A 21,623-nucleotide genomic window follows, 5' to 3' on the forward strand; every position below is an offset into this window, starting at 1 on the left:
TTAATTTCTTATCATCGATTGATAATATTTAAATTATTTAGAAAGAAAATAAAGATAATACGTGAATTTAATCTTTTTGCCACTTTTAAATTTTTATTTTCAAGACTATTCATTCTTTAAGGAATATTTAATTTTGTAAATGATTAGATTTATCTTTTTAGGAAGAAAATATATCTATCAGGATATATATATTGTAAACTTTGTAGTATTTAACATATTTCCAATAGATTAAATCCTAATACATTTAGTTAAAACATGACATATTTTTCACAGTGATCCATGTTTTTTGAAAAAATGATTGCATTATTTTGCCAATAGTTCACTGCTTGAGATAAGGTTCTACTAATATAAACATAGTTTGTAATTAAATTAAACGTTAAATACGTGTTAATTAGATGATTATATTTTTGTAATTAGTGAAAGCCTTGTGATATTTACAGTTACAGAGACAAAAATGGGGTTGAAAACACAAACACAAACACGAAATAGTTGTTGGATTCAGAAACTCAATCAAAGTGTTGAATGCTGGTTAACTTAGGTATTAATTTACTGAAAATAGATTTTCCTAAAAAATTAATAAGACAGCGACATTATAAATGAACACCCCAAACAACTGATGAACATAAACGAAACAAAAAAACAGTTACTTTTGATCAACTAACCAGTAGTTTCTAATTTAAGATTCGAATATTAAGTTGAGAGAGATATCTTATATTAGAGATAATTCTGTTTATCTGATATAAGATAAAATTATTTTACTGATATTTTTGTGAGGATCTTCAAAATGGAAACTTTGAAGCAAGTTTGAAGTGATCCTTGGTTGGGTACCTGAGTTCATGTTTTGTGAAGGAGAAAAGATGAGTATAATGAAGGAGGGAAATTAATAATGGTGGAAATAAGAGTTAGGAAGCAAGAGATGGGGATGTGAAGAGGAGAAGAAGCAGAAAGAGATTGAGTTTTGAGGGAAGAAGGAGAATGCAAGAAGAAAGGCAAAGGCTCGTGGTGGTGCCACGTGGCATGGTTAGAGTGGAAGAGTGGTTTGGGGTTTCAACAAAGAGCAAGAGAGAGCACAACAACTCTCTCTCTCTCTCTCCTGCCATGTCAGAGAGTAACCCCGTCCTATGACCCCGGCGAATCCGTATTTGTGTGTCTTTCTCTCTCTACATGACAACATCAACAAACAACAACAACAGCTAACTCTTTTTCTCTCTCTATTTATTCATTTGTCTGCCCTCTTTCTCTCTTTCTCTCTCTCTCCTCGTATCTCTCATCTCCTTGCATCCATGCCCTAATACCCTCTCTCCCTATTCTCCACTTTCCCCTTTTCCTTCTCATGCAATCCTTCCCCTTGCTGCTATTTGATCCGTAGCCCCAACTGGTATGCTTCTCAATTTCCCTTTTTTGCTCTTCATTTGTGGTTTTGGCTCGAATTTGGCTTCTGGGGTTTTGTGTTTGCCTCTTGTTCTTGTTCAATTTCAGTTGGGTCTTTTGTTTTTGTGTTGTTGAGTTCCTTGATTTTCAAGCTACTTGGCCGGTGATTGGGTTTCTGGCTTGCAGATTTTTGTTGGTTCAATGAGCAGGGTTGTTACTTGGATTTTTTGCTGCTTTCTGACTCCACTTGTTCCTCCTAGGGACTTGAGGGTTTTTGTGTGAGTTGAATGTGCGGAATGCTTCACCGTTTGTTGGGTGTGGATTGGTGGCTTTTGTTGTGTTTCGTGTTTGTGGTGTGCTGGGACATACTCTGACTTCTTGTTCATTGTGTATGCTGCTGCTTGTTTTACTTTTGATGGAGATTGTTTATGATCTTCCGATTCAGCATGATTAATATTTTTTACGTGAAGTAGTCTGTCTGTGCTGATTGAATAATCTGATCTTGTTTTGATTGAGGAATGAATGTAGATATCAATTATGTTGCGTATCTACAAAAGCTGAGGAAATATATCATTGTGTAGTCTTTGTATACATTTTTTGGGGCAATGACATGTTTTATTCTTGGATGTCTTTTTTGCTTCTTATGAATGTGGTTGCGCATTGGGGACCACCGAATGCTAACATTTGTGACAGGATTGGCGTATGGGATTGATTTAAATAAGTGTTCTGTACCAAATATTTCTCAGTGATAAATGATAAAAAAATGGCTTTTGTTTGATATTTTTCTCGGGGAATAGGGGAGCGAGTTTATTTGTTTGGTTCTGAAATGTTCATTCCTAAGTGTAAAAGGCTTGATTGGTTTTGTGATTCTGTAAATTATCATTCTTATGCGAAATATCTCTTTTGCTTTGATTTGGCATTTTACATCATGTGCGCTGTTTGGTCTTTTTAGTTGCTACATTCTTTGATACACATTGCTACCTGATGTTAACATGATTTCCAACCACATGCTCGCAGTATTTTGACCGAGGCAATCAATTTTGCATTGACTGGACTCGTTGCCTTAGCAAGCGGCAGGTTAGAAATCACTTTTCTATCAGCAGCAATCATGTTATTCACTTCAACTACCCGGGTTTCAGTTTTACCTAAGGCCTGTCTCAAGATTTAAGTAAGCTAGATTTTCCAAATTTGCTAACCTTGAATAAGTCACACCCCAGTTGAACGAACTTTGCTTATAATTTCTCGTAATGTTGGCAAACCTTGGATAAGACTGCATTGACTATAATCAAAGCCCATCTATCTTAGCTAATGTCTCGAACATGAGTTCTGAAGCTTCAACTCGAGACTAACTTTTTAGACTGATTCCCCTTAGCTACCATCAAACCTTTCCTTTTGAGGAAAAATATTATTTTAATGCTGGTTTGGTTTTCAAAGAGGACGAACTTTGTTCAACCAGCTGATTGATACTTAACCAGAGACAGTTTTTGGTGATTGCAGTTGGGAGAAAGAAGAATAAATTGAAATGAAAACATGATATCCTGCTGAGTGATTACGAAATGTGGTGTCATATTCTTTCTTGAATCCTTTTTGCTCCCATGTTGAGTGATATTACATGATCATGAATAGTGTCTATGATATGATGAATAGTAAAGGAGGACTATATAAATATTTTTTAAAAGTTGAATGCATGTTAGTTATTTGTAGTGTTATGTCAATGTTCTTTTTAAGGGGACATCTTTGAAAGATCATTAGAGAGGCATGTTATGCTTTGCTACATGTTTCATGTTCTTAGTCTCATGTTTTTTTCTTTCTCTCTTGGTGTAGTTTTCAGCTTATGAGGATTTCTTATCCACTTGCATTTATATCTCCTTTATTTCTTAATAAACTCTTTGTTTATCTAGATAAAGTACAACGATGGTTTATACTTTGAATATATCAAAAGAATGTTTCTCTAGCTGGGAACACATCTGGAATCTTTTTTCTTGCTAATGGTTGAACTTTGCTTACAATTATTATGACAAACACTGTTGATTACCAGGGCTAATTTAATTTTTAATTTTTGCTCAAAACTATTTTCTGTGCTCTGTTAATGAGCAGACATGTTTAATGCTGTTTTATAAGCTATAATGCTTTTGAATTTTATTTTTCTCATGATGTGCTGATGGTCAAAGTGTTTATGCAGGATGCATCTTTGAACAATGAAGGAAAACAAATCATCAGCGCCTAAAATGCTTAACAGGAACTGGGTTTTAAAGCGTAAGCGCAGAAAGCTTCCTTTTGGACTAGATCAGTCCTCAGGCAAAGAGCAATCCAATAGTAAAGAAGAAAATTCACTAACATCTGAATCTTCTAGAAATGCTTCAGCTAAACGTGCGCTAAAGACTGAAGTACCTACCGATCAAATTTCATCTAAGAAGAAAGGAAATGATGGGGTGAGTTACCTTTTTGAGTCCATTTTATTACATTAGGCAAACTTACTTAGCTCTTGAATAAAAAGAGAGGATGTTGGAAACCCAACTTATGAAGAGTAAAATGGTCTTTAGAATTGTCATTAAGTACATGGCTTGTGGCCGATGTAACTTATGATAATTTGTGTGAAATAGTAATGCCTTTATTGTTTTTAGATAGAATAGGAATTTTATTGATGTGAATGGATGATTGCAACAGTCAGGAAACACATATGTAACTTATGATAATTTATGTGAAATAGTAATGTCTTTATTGTTTTTAGATAGAATAGGAATTTTATTGATGAGAATGGATGATTGCAACAGTCAGGAAACACATCCTTGAAAAGGAAAGCAGAAGAACAAAATATAGAACTATAGATGTAAGAAATACCTGACATCTATGTAGACAATTGGACTGGAGTGGCTGGTCTGACTGGTTTAACTGGAAACTGGACTTGTAGGTGGTCTGGTCATTATATCTGTTAAAATGGAGGTGCTCATTGTATATTTTAGGAAGTTTTACATTTTATCCTTCTGGTAATTTTATCCTTTATCAAAGCCGTATCACACTATTAATACTAGGTTTATGTGTTTAGAAACAATCCCATAATCACAGGGATTTGTCTCCTTAGAATTAGCTGCCCATATTTCCTAAACTAACTAGCAGGTTCATGTATTTATAGGTCCAATGACCTCATAATTGAAACAATAAAGTAGAATATTATTTCTTCTAAATTTGAGAATATCAGATTGGGAATGCATGTGGTTTGTAATGATGTCATTAACTCGGTTATGAATTAGGATGAAACCGATGACTCATCCGGTTGGAAGCAAAACTTTATTTACCTTACCAACCAACTTTCTATATTTCCCAGGATCACAATAAGGTTCTCCTAAGTTAGGTACAAGTTTGCCACTTGGATCTGTTGGCGTGTTTGCATGGTTAAGCATTTATTATCCCTGTTTCTTTTAGAATGTTTGAGAGCATGTTTTCTTTGATATATGACCAAACAATCCTTGGATTGTGCCACTTCTATACCAAGGAAATGCCTTAGGTGTCCAAGAACTTCTGTCTGGAACTTTTGAGCAATATATTCTTTTAGTTGTATGATACCCTCCTTATAACTACCTGTGATAATAATGTCGTCCACATATACAATGATATAGATACATCCTTGGGGAGAATGATGATAGAACAAAGAATGATCAACATCACTTTGTATTATTCCAAACTGCTAGATGACAGTCCAAAAACAACCAAACCATATATGGGGTGATTGCTTGAGGCCATATAGGGACCTCCTTAGGCGAGATACCATATTAGATGACTCCCCTTGAGTAACAAGTCCAGGAGGTTGCTCCATATAGACGTCTTCATCAAGGTCAGCGTGTAGAAATGCATTTTTAATGTCAAGCTGAAATAGAATATAGTGGTAAGTAACTGCAATGGAAAAGAGAAGTCAAATAAATGTCATTTTGGCAATAAGGAGAGAAAGTGTTTGTGTAATCTTAGCCATAGATTTTTGTGTATCCTTTGGCAACCATTCAAGCTTTATAGTGATCAATGCTGCGCTCCTGTTTTAAGAATATACAACCATAGATACCCGACAATTGATTTGCCAGTTGGAAGAGGAACCAATTCCCAAGTACCATTACTTTTAAGCGCACACGTTTCATCAATCATTGCTTATCACCACTCCGCGTGAGATAAAGCCACACCTGGAGACTTAGGAACATGAATAGAGACAAACAAGTAAGGTTTTTATGGGGAAACCTATGATACCTAAGGTTTGTATAGTGGGAAGAAGGATTATAAGTAGAACGTACCTTTTCATATAGCAATAAGCCAATCATTTTCAGATGGGACCAAATTCGGTGTGGGAGATGGCTTCGAGGAGGATGAGGCATGACCTCCACTATATCATTATTTGTCGAAGATGGATCTTATATTAGAATATCAATAGGTCTAAACGATGTTGATATACCTGAAATGGTGCATGAGATAAAACTCATTTAGTAAGACTAGAGACTTTTTCAAAACCATGTTGGGGACTTTATTAAGACAAATATTTTGTATTATCAATGTAGTTTAAATGAAAATGATTTCTGACCTAGAATAATCTGAAGATAATATTTGAAGGAAATTGATTGTGGGTTTCTCTTAATGTATAATGCTAAATTTAGGCTATATTACAACACATGATTTTAGGCTATTTATTTTAATTGAGGATATTATGGTATTATGCTAGTTTTTTTCATTCATGCTGTCCTTTTGAGAGCTATGGTCACCTTTAGTTACAATCATTGCTGTCAATTAATTATTGAATAGATCCTAATCAGCTGCTTGATTGATTGTAAATGAGATCAATGTGCTACCGGGATATGCAGAATTCGGCATATTCTTCAATTTGTATAGGATTGTATTATGTTGCTCTTATATCCTTATACAATTAGCCACTACTTTTTGCGTTGTCTGGTAGCTTGGCAGATTTGGTTAAGATGTATGTTTCAATGTACAATGTATGCATTTATTTGATATTGATTAGGAATGAATGACATGGAAAAATATTTGTAGCAGAAGTGTATTCTGCTTCCTCTTATCTGGGAAAGCTGTCCTTGTCTTTTGGAATTGAGCTTATGGGTTCTCCAAAGGTTTCTTTCTCTAATTATATACAGGGCCTGTATTGACGAATTTCTCCATAGACACTTGTAGGAAAAGAAAGGATGAAGGAGAAATTTAAATAAGTCTCTTCATAAGATGCAATTAGTTTATGCATAAGATAACTTGTAGAAGCTCTCCCATATTAGCTATTCCAAAATCCTATTTCACTTATGCTAAGTTAGTTTTAGCTTATGGAGAAGTTTAAGCAGATAGGCCCATTGTGCCACAGTGTGCTTTCCAAAAGCTTTCCTGATGTTATTTTGTTTGTCTAGTCTTTCTTGTTACCTTTTAGAGGATGTATTTTCCTTTCCGTCTTTGTACTGTTATCCTCACAAAATCTCTTCTAGTAAAATATCTTTGGGATATATGCAATGGGATTGGATTTGGATGTCATTGTCATCTCAATAATATGCTTTTATTTTATTTTCTAGCTGCATGTCTTATCCTCAGTCTCCAATTTTCATACTTCTTTTTCTTTAATAATATTTTATTTATTATATGAAGAATATTTTGGGATGCTTCCAGTCTCGATTTTTTTTTATTATTTCCACCTGGTTGCTCTAACTTAATATAATGAAACTTATGATCCAGTATTACTATGAATGCGTGATCTGTGATGTTGGTGGTAACTTATTGTGCTGTGATAGCTGTCCTCGCACCTACCATTTACAATGTCTTGATCCCCCTCTTAAGGTATGTCCAAACCTGGTTTCATGCTGTGCTTTCTTTCGACTACAGAGTCTTGATTCTTGGGATTTTTTAATCTGATTTCTTTCAACCATTTGTGATTTTATCTCTTGAAGCGCATCCCTAATGGGAAGTGGCAATGTCCAACTTGCTTTGAAGGAAAGGATCAACTAAAGCCCATGAACCACCTGGATCCAATTTCAAAACGAGCAAGGACAAAGACTGTCCCTGCAAAATCAAAAGGTCAAGTTAACTCACTTAACCTTGAAAAAGTATCTGGACTTTTTGGAAGTAAACTTATTTCAAAGAAAAGGTCCTCAAGCAAAGGGAAATCTATTTCAACTGTGGGAGTCAAATTCTTTGGAAAGAAATTGTTGTCTTCCTCAGTTGATGAAACTTGTAACGACAAACCTGTTGACCCATCTCTTGGGAGTACTATGGAAGGAACTTCATGTGTGGATGCTGATGAAAAGAAATCAAGCTTGTCCCCAATAGACTCCCCTGTAGATAGGAAGTCAACTTCACCAACGAAGGTAGTTTTACCGCTCTCTAAAATTACTGATTTAGAAGCAAATGATGAACAACTGGAGGGTAAGACTGATTCATCTTGCAATAAGATTCCTTTAAGGAAAACACTTGTTCTTGCTATTGCTGCTAGTGGAGAGGATGTGAGAAAAAGGAAGAATAAAGTTGTTAATGATAATACTAGTCAAAAAAAGCAAAAGACTGAAAAGGGCAAAAAAGTTGTCAATCCTTCTTCTACGAAGTCCAAGTCTGGGAATAGTAAAGTACACAAGAAGCAGAAGTCTATAACCCATAGCATTTCCTCATCTGTACCTAAAGAGGATGTTGGAAACAAGAATTCTCAAGCCCAGCAGAAAGATGAGGTACTTGTTCCTCCTCTAATATCTTGTTGGATTTTTTACTTTTAATAACTATCAGAACATTTCTTCTTTATTTTGCTACGTTTGGATAAGTAGTTATTGTATTCCCTAATAAATACTTCTATTTACTTGTTAGTTTAAATCTGGATATCATTTAGTAATATGGACAGTGACTGAATCCTGTCATGATATTATTGACTTTTTATTTATGGAGTCAAAATGTTTGTATATTTATTACCAACTTAACATAATTGATCTGATTTATATTATATTTCGTATTTACACTTTATCTCAAAAAATATTGAGTTTGAGCATTTTTTTTTTGTCTCTGCTGACATCATATCTGGACCATGGTATACTACATTAAATAGTGCTGTTGTTAAAGCATGACTATTTTAAATTATCATAGTGGTTTAGTGGCAGTCTATAGTTTATAAATCTCGAGGAAATTAATTACAGGTACATGTATAATGTCTAAATGATAAAGGATCTAATTATTGTAGTCTTAAATTATGGTGACTCAGATGGGCTATTGAAGAGGTTTTTATGTGTGGCATTTTTCACCTGTAATGTCCTTACTGGGCATAACTCACCTTTAACTCTAAAATTTAATTTCATTTGCTAATTCTAGCCAACATTTCATTTCTATGTATTGTCCAAATCTCCTAGGCCTCTGTAAGCTCAGTTAGGAAGAGTAAAAAAAAGCGAATACAAAAATAAGGAATAATGGTGCAGGCTGACAGTGATGTAACTGATGCCAAATACTAGGATTTGATAAAGAACTATTGAATGAGACAATTTGTGTAAATACGTTGTCCTTTATTAGGAGAGAATTTAAATATTGTTGTGTTTAGACTCTAGTTCTGTGAGCAAAATTTAGGTGTATTACACTGCACAAAATTAAGAAAAATGAGGTGTAAATGTTTCTCAAAACCTGCAAGGTTTTGCTACATTGGGTTGGATTTAGGATGTCAGAGCAGCTTGATGTGGTAAAATATATTTAGTCTGCTATTTGAATGTATTAATTCTACAATCTCATCCTTGATTTATATTAAATATACTGTCTAAAATATGTTTAGTATTATTCTATCACATTTTTATTACACTGTAAGCATGATTTGTTTTCTCTGGGATGCAGAAGTTTTCTCGGGTAATGAAAGACACATCAAATGAACTGGATAAAACACAAAATCTTGTAGATGAAACTTTGATGCACGAAGACAGTGCTGTTATTGAGTCTCTGCAGGTAGCCATCTAAAAAGACCTTGTGTCTGATGATTTGCATTTTTTTGTTTAAAAAAATGCCTCACCTGGCATCTTTTATCTGATCAACATAACTCACTCTACTTGAATATCCATCTCACAGGTTGATCGAGTTCTAGGGTGTAGAATTCATGGTGAGAATACAAATTCCTTACATAACTTGTCTTTGAATGTTGAGGGTGGCTCACCTTCTGGTGATCTGGTCATATCAGAAAATCAGACCAGGCTTCTAGAGAATAATTCTGCTTGTGCTAATGATTTGGATGCGGAATCAACTGAAAATCATGTTGATGATCATCAAAATGTCGTCAAGAGTTCTGATGAAGAAGCCATATTGACCAACCCTAATAGAGTGGAAAAAATTCATGTATACAGAAGATCAGTAACAAAAGAAAGTAAAAAAGGAAATCCTGTTGATTCATTGAGTAAAGCCACTGAGGATCTAGGTTCATGTGCCAGGGATGGTATAGATCAGGATGATTCTGCTGTATCTGCTGAGCAGTTGAAAAAACCAAATGACAAGCTGGAGACAGAAGACAGCATTAATGTTGCTTTAAGAAGCAAAGATAACAGTGAGCTTCCAAAAAATTGTGAAAGACATGTCTCTCTTGAAACAGAACAAAAAGAAATGAATGTGGAGAAGGGGATGAGTGGCAATATTGATGATAATGCTCAGGATGCTAATGCAATTGATTGTGCTGGTCCAAATGGAGAGGAGGTTTTCTATGAATTTTTAGTTAAATGGGTAGGAAAGTCTCATATTCATAATAGTTGGATTTCTGAATCCCAGTTAAAAGTTCTTGCAAAGAGAAAACTAGAAAATTATAAGGCAAAGTATGGGATGACAATAATTAATATTTGTGAGGAGCGTTGGAAGCAGCCTCAGCGGGTGCTGGCCCTTCAAACTTCCAAATATGGAACATCTGAAGCATTTGTAAAGTGGAGTGGACTGCCTTATGATGAATGCACTTGGGAAAGTTTAGATGAACCAGTGCTTCAAAATTCTTCTCATTTGGTTACCCTTTTTAATAAGCTTGAAACTCTCACGTTGGAAAGGGATTCATCAAAGGAAAATTCAACTAGGAGAAACAACGACCATCAAAATGATATTGTCAATCTCACAGAGCAACCTAAGGATTTGAAAGGTGGTTCTTTGTTTCCTCATCAGCTTGAGGCACTGAACTGGTTGCGCAGATGCTGGTATAAGTCCAAAAATGTGATACTTGCTGATGAGATGGGACTTGGGAAAACAGTATCTGCTTGTGCTTTTCTTTCATCATTGTATTTTGAATTCAATGTTTCACTTCCTTGCTTGGTCTTGGTACCACTTTCTACAATGCCTAATTGGCTTGCTGAATTTGCACTGTGGGCTCCAGATGTGAATGTTGTTGAATATCATGGCTGTGCCAAGGCTAGAGCCATGATTCGCCAGTATGAATGGCATGCTAATGATCCAAGTGGATTGAGTAAGAAAACTGAAGCCTATAAATTTAATGTTCTTTTAACTACTTATGAAATGGTTCTTGCTGATTATTCCCATTTACGAGGAGTTTCTTGGGAAGTTCTTGTTGTTGATGAGGGCCATCGACTGAAGAATTCTGGAAGTAAGCTTTTCAGTTTGCTAAATACCTTCTCCTTTCAACACCGTGTACTGTTGACAGGTACCCCTCTCCAGAACAACCTTGGTGAGATGTACAACTTGCTTAACTTCCTGCAGCCAGCTTCATTTCCTTCTCTGACTTTATTTGAGGAGAAATTTAATGATCTTACGACTGCTGAGAAAGTTGATGAATTGAAAAAACTTGTTGCTCCTCACATGCTTCGTAGACTTAAAAAGGAAGCCATGCAAAATATCCCTCCCAAGACAGAAAGAATGGTTCCTGTTGAGTTGTCATCCATCCAAGCTGAATATTATCGGGCAATGCTTACAAAGAATTATCAAATATTGCGGAATATTGGGAAAGGGGTCGCCCAACAGTCTATGCTGAATATTGTGATGCAATTGAGGAAGGTCTGTAATCATCCATACCTCATACCAGGAACTGAGCCTGAATCAGGTTCTGTCGAGTTCCTTCATGAAATGAGAATAAAGGCTTCAGCTAAGTTGACTCTTCTACATTCTATGCTAAAGATTTTACATAGGGAAGGTCACAGAGTTCTTATTTTCTCACAAATGACCAAGCTTCTTGACATCCTGGAGGATTATTTGACTATAGAATTTGGGCCTAAAACATATGAGAGAGTAGATGGATCTGTTTCTGTAGCTGATCGCCAGACAGCAATTTCTCGCTTTAACCAAGACAAAAGTCGATTTGTTTTCTTGTTATCCACTCGCTCTTGTGGACTTGGAATAAATTTGGCTACTGCTGACACTGTCATCATCTATGATTCTGATTTCAACCCCCATGCAGATATCCAAGCAATGAATCGAGCTCACAGAATTGGACAATCAAATAGACTTTTGGTATACCGGCTAGTGGTTCGTGCTAGTGTTGAAGAGCGCATCTTGCAGCTTGCTAAGAAGAAATTGATGCTTGATCAGCTTTTTGTAAATAAGTCTGGTTCACAAAAGGAAGTAGAAGATATTTTAAAGTGGGGAACTGAGGAACTCTTCAACGATTCTCCAGGACTGAATGGGAAAGACATGAATGAAAATAACAATAGTAGCAAAGATGAGCCTGTAGCAGATGTAGAACATAAGCATCGAAAGAGGACTGGTGGTCTGGGAGATGTATACAAGGATAAGTGTACTGATAGCAGCAGCACGATTCTGTGGGATGAAATTGCTATTTTAAAATTGCTTGATCGTTCAAACCTTCAAGATGGTTCAACTGATAATGCTGAAGGGGATTCTGAGAATGATATGCTGGGTTCAGTGAAGGTGAGATAATTGACTAACTCTAGTTGATAAAGTATTGTTTCTTTGGACTTTCACTTGAAGCTAGAATATTACCAATAGGGCAATAAACTCAGTCACATGGCAGGTTTTTTGACTCACGAATCCTGTTTTGCTTGTTTGTGTTTTTAGACATGGACATGCACCCTTGTCCCTTGTTTTTCTTTCTCTTGGCTTTTTATTCTTTTCCTTTCTTAGGTTAGGTACCTTTGCCTTGTAAAAGTTTCTTTGTAGTTTGTGTGCTTATATGATTATTTAAGTTTTCCTGTTGTCATTAGTGGTTATACTTGACCCTATATGTAGTTTTTGAAGTTGTCTATAGGATTAACATGTAAACAACCTAAACTAAGAATTTGTTGATGCTTCTGTCCCCCTTGTGCTTAATTCTATGGAAATCCATTCCATTTATTTTTAATATGATACATGTGTCTAAGGCCAAGCCTTGTGACCTGGTTGTCATGTATTGAAATCCTATAAACAGTCTATCCACTTGTGTGAGTAAGGCTGTTTACGCTACACCCCCCAAACTGCACTAGTTGGGAGCCTCATGCACTGTGTTGCCCTTTTTCTACAAGTTTTTCCTCTCAAATTTTGATTCTATCATGTTAATTAAATGATTAATTTCTCCCTCCCTTTTGTTTTTTCTTAAATTGTGTCACTGTGCTCTTATGGTTATATATAATTGAATGATTAAGCTCTGCCCCATTTGTGACTGAAAATCTCTTACTTAGGCCCTCGAGTGGAATGATGAACCAACTGAAGAGCATGTAGTGGGTGAATCTCCTCCTGATGGGACTGATGATATATGTCCACAAAATTCTGAGAAGAGAGAGGATAACACAGTGAATGTCAATGAAGAAAATGAATGGGACAAACTACTGCGTGTGAGGTAATTAGCTTTATTGTCTTTGTTAAAATCATGATTGTTATTGTAATGTACAACTTCTATAAAGCTTCTTTTTGGGTATATGTACCTAGCCTAAGGGTAGAGTGTTACAGGATATACCTTTTCTTTGTATTGTATTCTTCTTTTTTGCATATATAAAATATACATCAGTTGAGCAAGATACTCAGCTGATTTTTATCATATCCTAATTCAAGTTGGTATCAAGAGCCCTATTTATCTTCTCTTGTAGTTAGACCACCATTGTTTGCTGTTTTTGGCTGCCATCCACCATTGTTTTGCCTAGTAAAGATTAAGTGCGCCTTGAGGAGCATGACCCAACCCTCGGTGGTTGCACGACCAAAAGCTTCATGATAGACCATCATGTGCTGATCTTTGCCAACTCGTCACTAGGCTTGTGTGTCCCATGTGCTGCCTTCGTGGTGTCAGAATGACACCAAACCACTGTTGTTGGTCTCGTCAGTGACTCTTGGGCAGAGCTTGTCTTCCTGTTTTGATGTAAGTGGATAGTTGGTCAAGCCTCTCTCATCACAACTTAGGGTTTTTCCCACTCAAACATGTTTATGGCTCTATTACCATGGCCAAACTCAACAGGAAGAACTACTTATCGTGGTATGCCTGTTGTGTTATGTTTCCTTTGTCGAGGATACCATGACTATTTGGAAAAGGAAGTCAGTGGTGTAGTAACTAAAGGTAAATCTTAGTGGTAGAAACTGGACTTCCAACTACGTTGTTTTATGGTAGTCAGTTGAACAAGATGTCTTAGAAATACTCAGATCCTTTAAGTTATGCTCTTCTTTTCTGAAGAAGATACAAAATACTTTTGCTAATGACAGTCAATATCTCTTTGGTGCGACTGAAAGAGTTGCCCCTCTTAGAAAGGCTCGGGCTACAATAGAAGAACTACAAAGATTTCTTGTGGTTAATTCATCTGAGGATATGAACAAAAAACTTGTTAAGTTATACATAGTCCTAATTTTGAGAAGTCTACACTTAGATTTTGATCGTATGATACAATTTTAGGGTGATTAGATTCCTTAAATAGACAACTTAGTCACTAGACTTCTTTGGGTCACCTTGTTAAAAGATAAAAATTCAGCTGAAGTTATTGATACATCAACAATGGTAGCACCATGAGGAAAAGGAGGAGGTCGTAGCAATTGAAGACGATGCGGTGGTTGGAATGGATCTCCTCAATGCACATACTGCAAAAGAATAGGTGATGCCCTAGAAAGTTGCTACTCCTTGCATGGTTTTCCAAACAAGGCAGCCCATGTGTCTAAATCTGAAAAAGGAGTCCAAGTTTTTTAAATGCGGAGTACCAAGTGTAATTCTCTACCATTCATTCAGATATTTAGGTACCAAGTACTAGGAAAACATGATAGGTTTGCTCCAAAAACGAGTTTGCTTTCGAGTTAACTCGCCTTGGGTGAGTGGGAATGTAAACTCGCGAGTGATAACCCAGGGTGAGTGATAACCATGCTCATTGCTAGTTTTTAATCAATAGAACGCCTTTTTCCTCTTTTGAAAATCAAATTCCCCACTTCATTATTTTTCCAAATTATCCTTTATTTCATGTTTCTTCGATGTCTCTCCAGGTTTAGACAAACTCTTTGCAAAGGCTTTTAAATGTGTTCTTTTGGAATATTCTCGCCTTCAAAAAGGATCCAATGCTATTCTCCAACTACCAAAAGATACTATATGTTAGTTGATCTTACCTTTTTTTTAGGACACCATTTTTCTCATCCTCTGTGGTAACTCCATTGTCCATTCAAAATGTCCTCCCTGATCCAACCTTTGGTTCTTTGATGATTCCAGGTTCTTCTAACTCCAACCCAAATGAAAACTAGTCTGGTATTTTTCCACCACCTCTCTTTACATACCAACATAAGACACAAAGAACTCCTAATCTTCCTAAAGTTTCTCATGATTTAGATCATACTCCAACAACTTCCTATGTCATGTATCCTTCCCCGTCATCTCTTTCACATGACTTCAATTCAGATTGGCCTTTTGCTTTTAGGAAAAGTATTCATTCTACTCGTAATCCATATCCTATTTTGATTATTTTAAGTTATCCTATTATTTCTTTCTTTGTTTGTACCATTGTTCCCAGAACTATTCATGAGGCACTTGATCATCATAGACCACAACACGCCCTTGCAACAATGGCACATAGGAGCTTGTCCTCTTCCCTTTGGAAAGAAGTCGATTGATTGTAGATGATGGGTCTATGCTACTAAAGGTGGGCTTAGTGGTGAAGTTTGATTGCCTTAAAGCTCGGTTTGTGGCCAAAGAATATACACAAATTTATGGACTTGGCTATTGTGATAATGGGGAGGGGCCAAAGTATATGCATTGTTAGACTTTTTCTTGCAATGGCAGCTATCCATCATTGGCCAATTCCCCAACTTAACATTAAAAGTGTTTTCCTTCTTGGTGATCTTGGGGAGGAAATTTATATGGAGCAACCTCTTGGATTTGTTGCTCTCGGGGAGGAAATTTATATGAAGCAATCACCCGTAGCTAGGTTTTATAAACTCAATCATACTATTCAGGCTTTTGGATGGAAATGAAGTGAGAGGGGTCATTCAGTTTTCTTTTGTTATGCTTCTCTTTGGAAGTGTGTATATTTAATGGTCTATGTTGTTACAAGGAACAATGCCACTGGGATCTCTCTTGACTAAAGGAACACTTTGCAACCATTTTCAGAGTAAAGATTTTTGTTATCTAAAATACTTCCTAGGTATTGAAGTGACTCAATTAGAGGAAGGTGTTGTTTTCACTGAGAACATATGCTCTCAACATTCTAGAGGAGACCGGGTTGGCAAATTGCAAGCCTGTTGATAGTCCCATGGATCCAAATTAAAAGTTGATGGTGGACCAAGGTGAAATTTTGTAAGATCCAAAAAATTATTGGAGGCTTTTGGGAAAACTCATTTACCACAATATTAAAATTTGGAGGAATTTCTGAATTGAAAAGAAATTGGTCTAATTGATAGCCTTTCTTAATAACATTTTAAAATCTCTAAAAAACTGGTCCTTAGTCTCACAAGGTGGGTACACTCAGGTCTTGGTTATGTGAAGTGGCACAATACTCACAAAAAATGCAGATGATTATAAACTAAAAGATTTGGGTACACATGTAAATCCTAACTACGATTCTAACATAGTAGTATAATTATTTATTTATAAGAACTAAAGCAGCAGACAATGAATTCTTTTGAGCATATGATAGTAAAGGAGCTATGCTTATTAGAAGCCACTTTTTTTAAAATTCAACTATTTTAATTTTTATCTATACAAGTGATGATAGTACACTTTTTTTTAAAAATTCATATGGTCATGCATTTGTCAGCATAGATAGCTATCAAGTGGTGTGACTAACATGTTTTACCTTAAATTTTTGTCTTAACTTGGTTTGTAGGTGGGAGAAATATCAAAATGAAGAGGAAGCAGCTCTTGGTCGAGGGAAGCGGCAAAGGAAAGCTGTTTCGTATAGGGAAGTATATGCTCCACATCCAAGTGAAACAATGAGTGAGGTGATTTGTTTGATTCTACTCACCACTAAAACATACAAGTTTTCAAGATAAATATTTTTTAATTATGTATTTGGTTCTGAATATCAGTGGTGGGAGATGAAGTTTTGTTTCTCATACTTAAAATATCCTCCCATGTGTTTCATCAGATATATAAGCTAATAAATCTTAAATGTTGGTTAAGTTTGGTTTTGGACTTTCAGCTTTGTTCCCTGAAAATCAATAATGAAGGATTAAACTAAGATAAAAAGAAGTAGAAAGTCTCAAGTTTTTTTTTTAAAATAATGAAATGCAAATAAAAAGATGTTTTTCTTTCTAAATAACTTAATGAAAACGAGGGAAAAACCATTTTATTTTACATATTAGGTGTTAGTACTTTTCCTATGCAGAAGTGATATCAAATCCTTATCTAGGTCCAAGTCTGCTATTAGGGTTTTGCCATGCTGTTGAACTATGATGACGACTCTGTTTTTTGTACCCTGGTTGTTGTGATAGATCTACCAAAACTATTTTGAAAAGTTATTTTGGTCTTTGTACAATTTTTTAATCAGCTATTAGTTGTGTACCAATGACATTTTTCTATATTTATGGCTTCCAATTTAAAAAGCTTCAGTTGTGTTGCAACTTTCTTTAGCATTTTTGGCACTTTGAGTGTTTACTAGGGGGGTGATAGAATTGGTTTCTTCAGTTTAATCAAGTTACTCCATACAATTATCATTGAATGTTTGTGCTGCATTTAACATGGATATTTTATTCTTGTAAAATGGGACTGAGTTTATTTGTGTCGTGCTATTTCTGTCCAAATTTATTTCCAGCTCAGTATTAGTTTAGTTATGGTTTGAGTGGAAGGCTGTAAATAGGCTCATATTTACAATTAAGGCCACTTGCTTATTTTTTAACTGTTGAAATTTTCTTCTGTTAATCAGTTTTATTACTTTAGCTCCAGTACGTTCAGTTTAACTCTTTTAGAAACTCTGTTGGTCTTTTCTTAATGTTTCCTATTGGTGTGCTTGTTCAACCAGAGTGGTGGTGAAGAGGAAAAAGAGCCAGAACCAGAGCCTGAGCGTGAATATACACCAGCAGGACGGGCCCATAAGACCAAATAGTATGACTTGTCTTTTTAACTTTCTGAATTACTTCACAGTTATTGAATAATGTTAAGGGAAATCCATACATGTTCATCTTCAAGGGTGTGTTTCTTTTGACAGTATGGCCCATAAGACAAAATAGTATGACTTGTTTTTTTAACTTTCTGAATTACTTCACAGTTATTGAATAATGTTAAGGGAAATCCATACATGTTCATCTTCAAGGGTGTGTTTCTTTTGACAGTATGTCGTCGATTGCAATGCATTATTCTATTAAGAAGTTTGTTTTTCTGAGTGCTTTAGTAAATTGTCAAGGAGTTCCTTGTTTGTTTTCCTCTCTTTTTTTATGGAGTTGTTTAATGCATGTAAATATAAGCCTCCAATACCTTAATTTTAACTTCTGGAAATGATATACCTAAAGCTCTTAGCAAGTCCTACATGCTGTTGATAAATTGTTTATGGTAATATGAACATCCATGCTTTAATTTCCTCTTAACAATTTATAGTATGCTGGTGTTCCCTCATCAGAACTAATTCTACTGATGTGATTATTTAATTGTGGTTCAAGTATTTTAATCAGTAATTTCATACTAGCGGAACAAGATATCATTTCCTCTGGCAGTGGTAGATTCTGTATACCAATAGTATGCTTTTATGATTAAATGAGCTTCGGAGGCTGAATATTTTCACTTGCTATTTTTTACAGTGTTAAACTCCGAGCCCGGCAAAAAGAACTACTTGCCCGAAGGAAGGCGATTAAAGAAGCAAATCCTGAGGGTCTTCTAGGTAACGAGTTACTCTCACATTCATCAGTCATTGCCAAGGGTGGGGATCTAGGGGCTGGACCAACACACTCGGTTCAAGAGTTGCCTTCTATAAACTTAGAGGACAGCAAATACACACAACTTTCAGAAGCTCAGAATGGCAACGCTGACTCCTTATCAAGGATTGACAAGCTTTCCAAACATAAAATGAGCAGTCACTTCGATGCTTCTGTCAGTAACCTAGGCCGTTCTCTCCCTGATATTTTTCTTCCAAGTCATCCTAAGGGGGGGCTGAGCATGACAAACAATATATCCACCAACAATTTGTTGCCCGTACTAGGGCTTTGTGCTCCCAATGCAAAACAAATAGAGTCATCAGAAAGCAATACTTCAAAGTTAAATTGGAGACAAAATAGACATGGATCCAGACAAGAGTTTCCATTCAGTCTTGCCCCTTGCTCTGGGACAACAATGGATGCTGAGGCGAGAAGTAAGGAAGTGACAGCAAATACCAAGCTGGCAGATGCATCCACAGAAAATTTACACCCAAGTTTCAAAAATAGCATCCCTGATAACAGTCTCCCATTTGTTCCCGTATGCTCTCTTAATACATGTCTGGATTTCGTTGTCAATTGTAGTTGGCATTACGGATCTGTCTTTATGATTTGTATCCTTTCCTTCTTTTTGTTTTTATTTTGCAGTTTCCACCCTCTGTGCATGGAAAGGAATCTGATGCATTTGAGAATTCAGGTGCTAGATTCTCTCATTTTCAGGAGAAGATGGCATTGCCAAACCTGCCATTTGATGAAAGGTTGCTGACAAGGTTTCCACTTACAACCAAGAGCATACCAAATTCACATCTGGACCTTTTGCCTAATTTGTCTATAGGAGGAAGACTTGAATCTTTGAATGGATCTATTCAAGACCTTCCGACAATGCCAGCATTGCCTAATTTCAAAATACCCCCTGAAGATTTGTTCAGATATAATCAGCAAGACAGGGATGTACCCCCTACTTTGGGTTTGGGACAAAGGTCAACCACGTTCTCATCTTTCCCTGAAAACCATAGGAAGGTGCTTGAAAACATAATGATGAGAACCGGATCTGGATCAAGTAATTTATTGAAAAAGAAGTCAAAATCCGATGGGTGGTCTGAAGATGAGCTTGATTCCCTATGGATTGGTGTTCGTAGGCATGGGAGAGGTAATTGGGATGCTATGCTCCGAGATCCCAAGTTAAAGTTTTCAAAGTATAAAACATCTGAGGATTTATCAGTGAGGTGGGAAGAGGAACAGGTAAAGGTCTTTCAGGGGCCACCTTTTCCTACTCAAAGATCCTCCAAGATGACAAAGTCTACCAAATCAGCACATTTTCCCATCTCTGATGGCATGATGGAAAGGGCCTTGCATGGGAGCAAATTTTTCTTGCCACCAAAATTTCATAACCATCTGACTGACATGAAATTGGGGATAGGTGATTCTGCATCTAGTCTGTCACATTTTAGTGCATTGGACCGACCTAGTATGCAAAATGAACACTATGTATCCCTTCCATCTTGGAGTTATGATAAAAACAGATCTAAATTTCCTGAAGGTGCTTCTGCTGAAACATCTGATAGACCAGGTACTTCTTCCAGTGTACTGACTGAAAGACCATTTCTGCTCAATTCTTTTGGAACCAGTACCTTGGGCTCTTTAGGTTTGAATTGCTCAGGCAGCATTGATGCACAGCAGAAGGAGGATGACCAAGGAAACACCAAGCGTGGAAAGTTGCCCATACTTCTAGATGGATCACAACATGATATGCGTGATAATCATGTTAATGTAGGTAATGGTGAATCTACTAGTTCTGGATTGTTATCTAATCCAATTAGATCTGATCGTTTGCACTCAAAAGTAGAGGAAGTGGGTGGAAGCAGTACTTCAAAAGACAAGCTTCCCCACTGGTTACGAGAAGCTGTTAGCTCCCCTGCCAAACTTCCCGATCCTGAATTGCCACCCACAGTATCAGCCATTGCTCAATCAGTTCGTCTGTTGTATGGGGAAGATAAGCCTACAATTCCTCCATTTGTGATTCCTGGACCACCTCCTTCCCTACCAAAGGACCCCAGGTGTAGTGTAAAAAAGAAAAAGAAGAGAAGATCACATAAGTTCAATCGGGGTCTTCCAGATTTTGCTGGAAACAGCAGGGACTTGCACAGCAGCCACCATGTTGATAATGGTGCCTCAAGCTCCATTCCTTCGGGCCCGCCATTGCCTCTACTTTCTCAGACAGGACCTCTAGGACCTCAGCAGATTGAATCTGACCTTAACTTGCCTCCTCTAAACTTGAAAGTGGCAAACTCGTCACACTCTTCAAAAAAAGCAATTTCAGGGATGTCTCCATCTCCCGAAGTGCTTCAGTTGGTTGCAGCCTGTGTTGCTTCTGGCCCCCATCTTCCATCGATCACTACCGGTGCTTCGAACTTTCTTGACAGCAAGCTTCCATTGCCAAGGCCCGTTGGAAGAGCCAAATTCAAAGACTCAGAAGGTGCCTTTAGAAATAAGAATCCTAGGCAGGTTTCACCAAAAATTTGGTGTCCACCTCAAGAGCAAGAAGTACATGACCTTGACAGTGGAGATTCCAGCAAGACTCAGTCAGATCCCTCTCGGGTTGAACGGCCCGAAGAAGTGGAGGTATCATCTGAGGGAACTGTCTCAGACCATGCTGTGAGAGATCAGGAAACATAACTGTAGTATTTTGGATAAAAAAAAATGAAACCAATTCTTTCTTGCTGCTGAAGCCTTTTCACCAATGCGCTAGAATTTTTGTAGGTATGACAGTGAGTGAACTAGCAAATATAGGATTGTTGAGAACATGTAAAGTTTTTTCTCCAAGTGAAATGAAATATAGTGTTGCTTGCTGGATATTGTGTCTTGCCCTTTGTCTAGCATGGAATTTTCTTTTTTAAATTGGAGCCACATATAAATACAATAATTCATTATTACACTGCACAGTACTTCATTTACTTTTATAAGAATGGACTCTGAAGCATTATACAATTTACTTTTATAAAAATTGTTATTTGTGATTGAACTGAATGGGTCACTAAGAAACTTTCTGAATTTTGTTTCCT

The 21,623-nt window shown here is 36.5% G+C and overlaps 1 protein-coding gene and 1 pseudogene across 1 annotated transcript; both read left to right on the top strand.

Annotated features, from left to right (window-relative positions):
- The first annotated feature begins 655 nt into the window (after window positions 1–655).
- On the top strand, window positions 656–21,414 carry CHR4 (chromatin remodeling 4). The gene is made up of 12 exons (XM_068613544.2): window positions 656–1,378; window positions 2,389–2,448; window positions 3,554–3,803; window positions 7,075–7,176; window positions 7,287–8,057; window positions 9,193–9,300; window positions 9,421–12,198; window positions 12,945–13,102; window positions 16,545–16,659; window positions 17,679–17,761; window positions 18,451–19,102; window positions 19,210–21,414. Exons 3-12 carry the CDS (start codon window positions 3,570–3,572, stop codon window positions 21,235–21,237), a joined length of 7,029 nt encoding a protein of 2,342 aa, XP_068469645.1. The 5' UTR covers window positions 656–1,378; window positions 2,389–2,448; window positions 3,554–3,569; the 3' UTR covers window positions 21,238–21,414.
- On the top strand, window positions 13,626–14,568 carry LOC150029146 (uncharacterized; annotated as a pseudogene).
- Window positions 21,415–21,623: the final 209 nt, after the last annotated feature.

The sequence above is a fragment of the Phaseolus vulgaris genome, chromosome 2 (genome assembly GCF_051622355.1).
Source record: "Phaseolus vulgaris cultivar YP4 chromosome 2, ASM5162235v1, whole genome shotgun sequence".
Taxonomy (NCBI): Eukaryota; Viridiplantae; Streptophyta; class Magnoliopsida; order Fabales; family Fabaceae; genus Phaseolus; species Phaseolus vulgaris.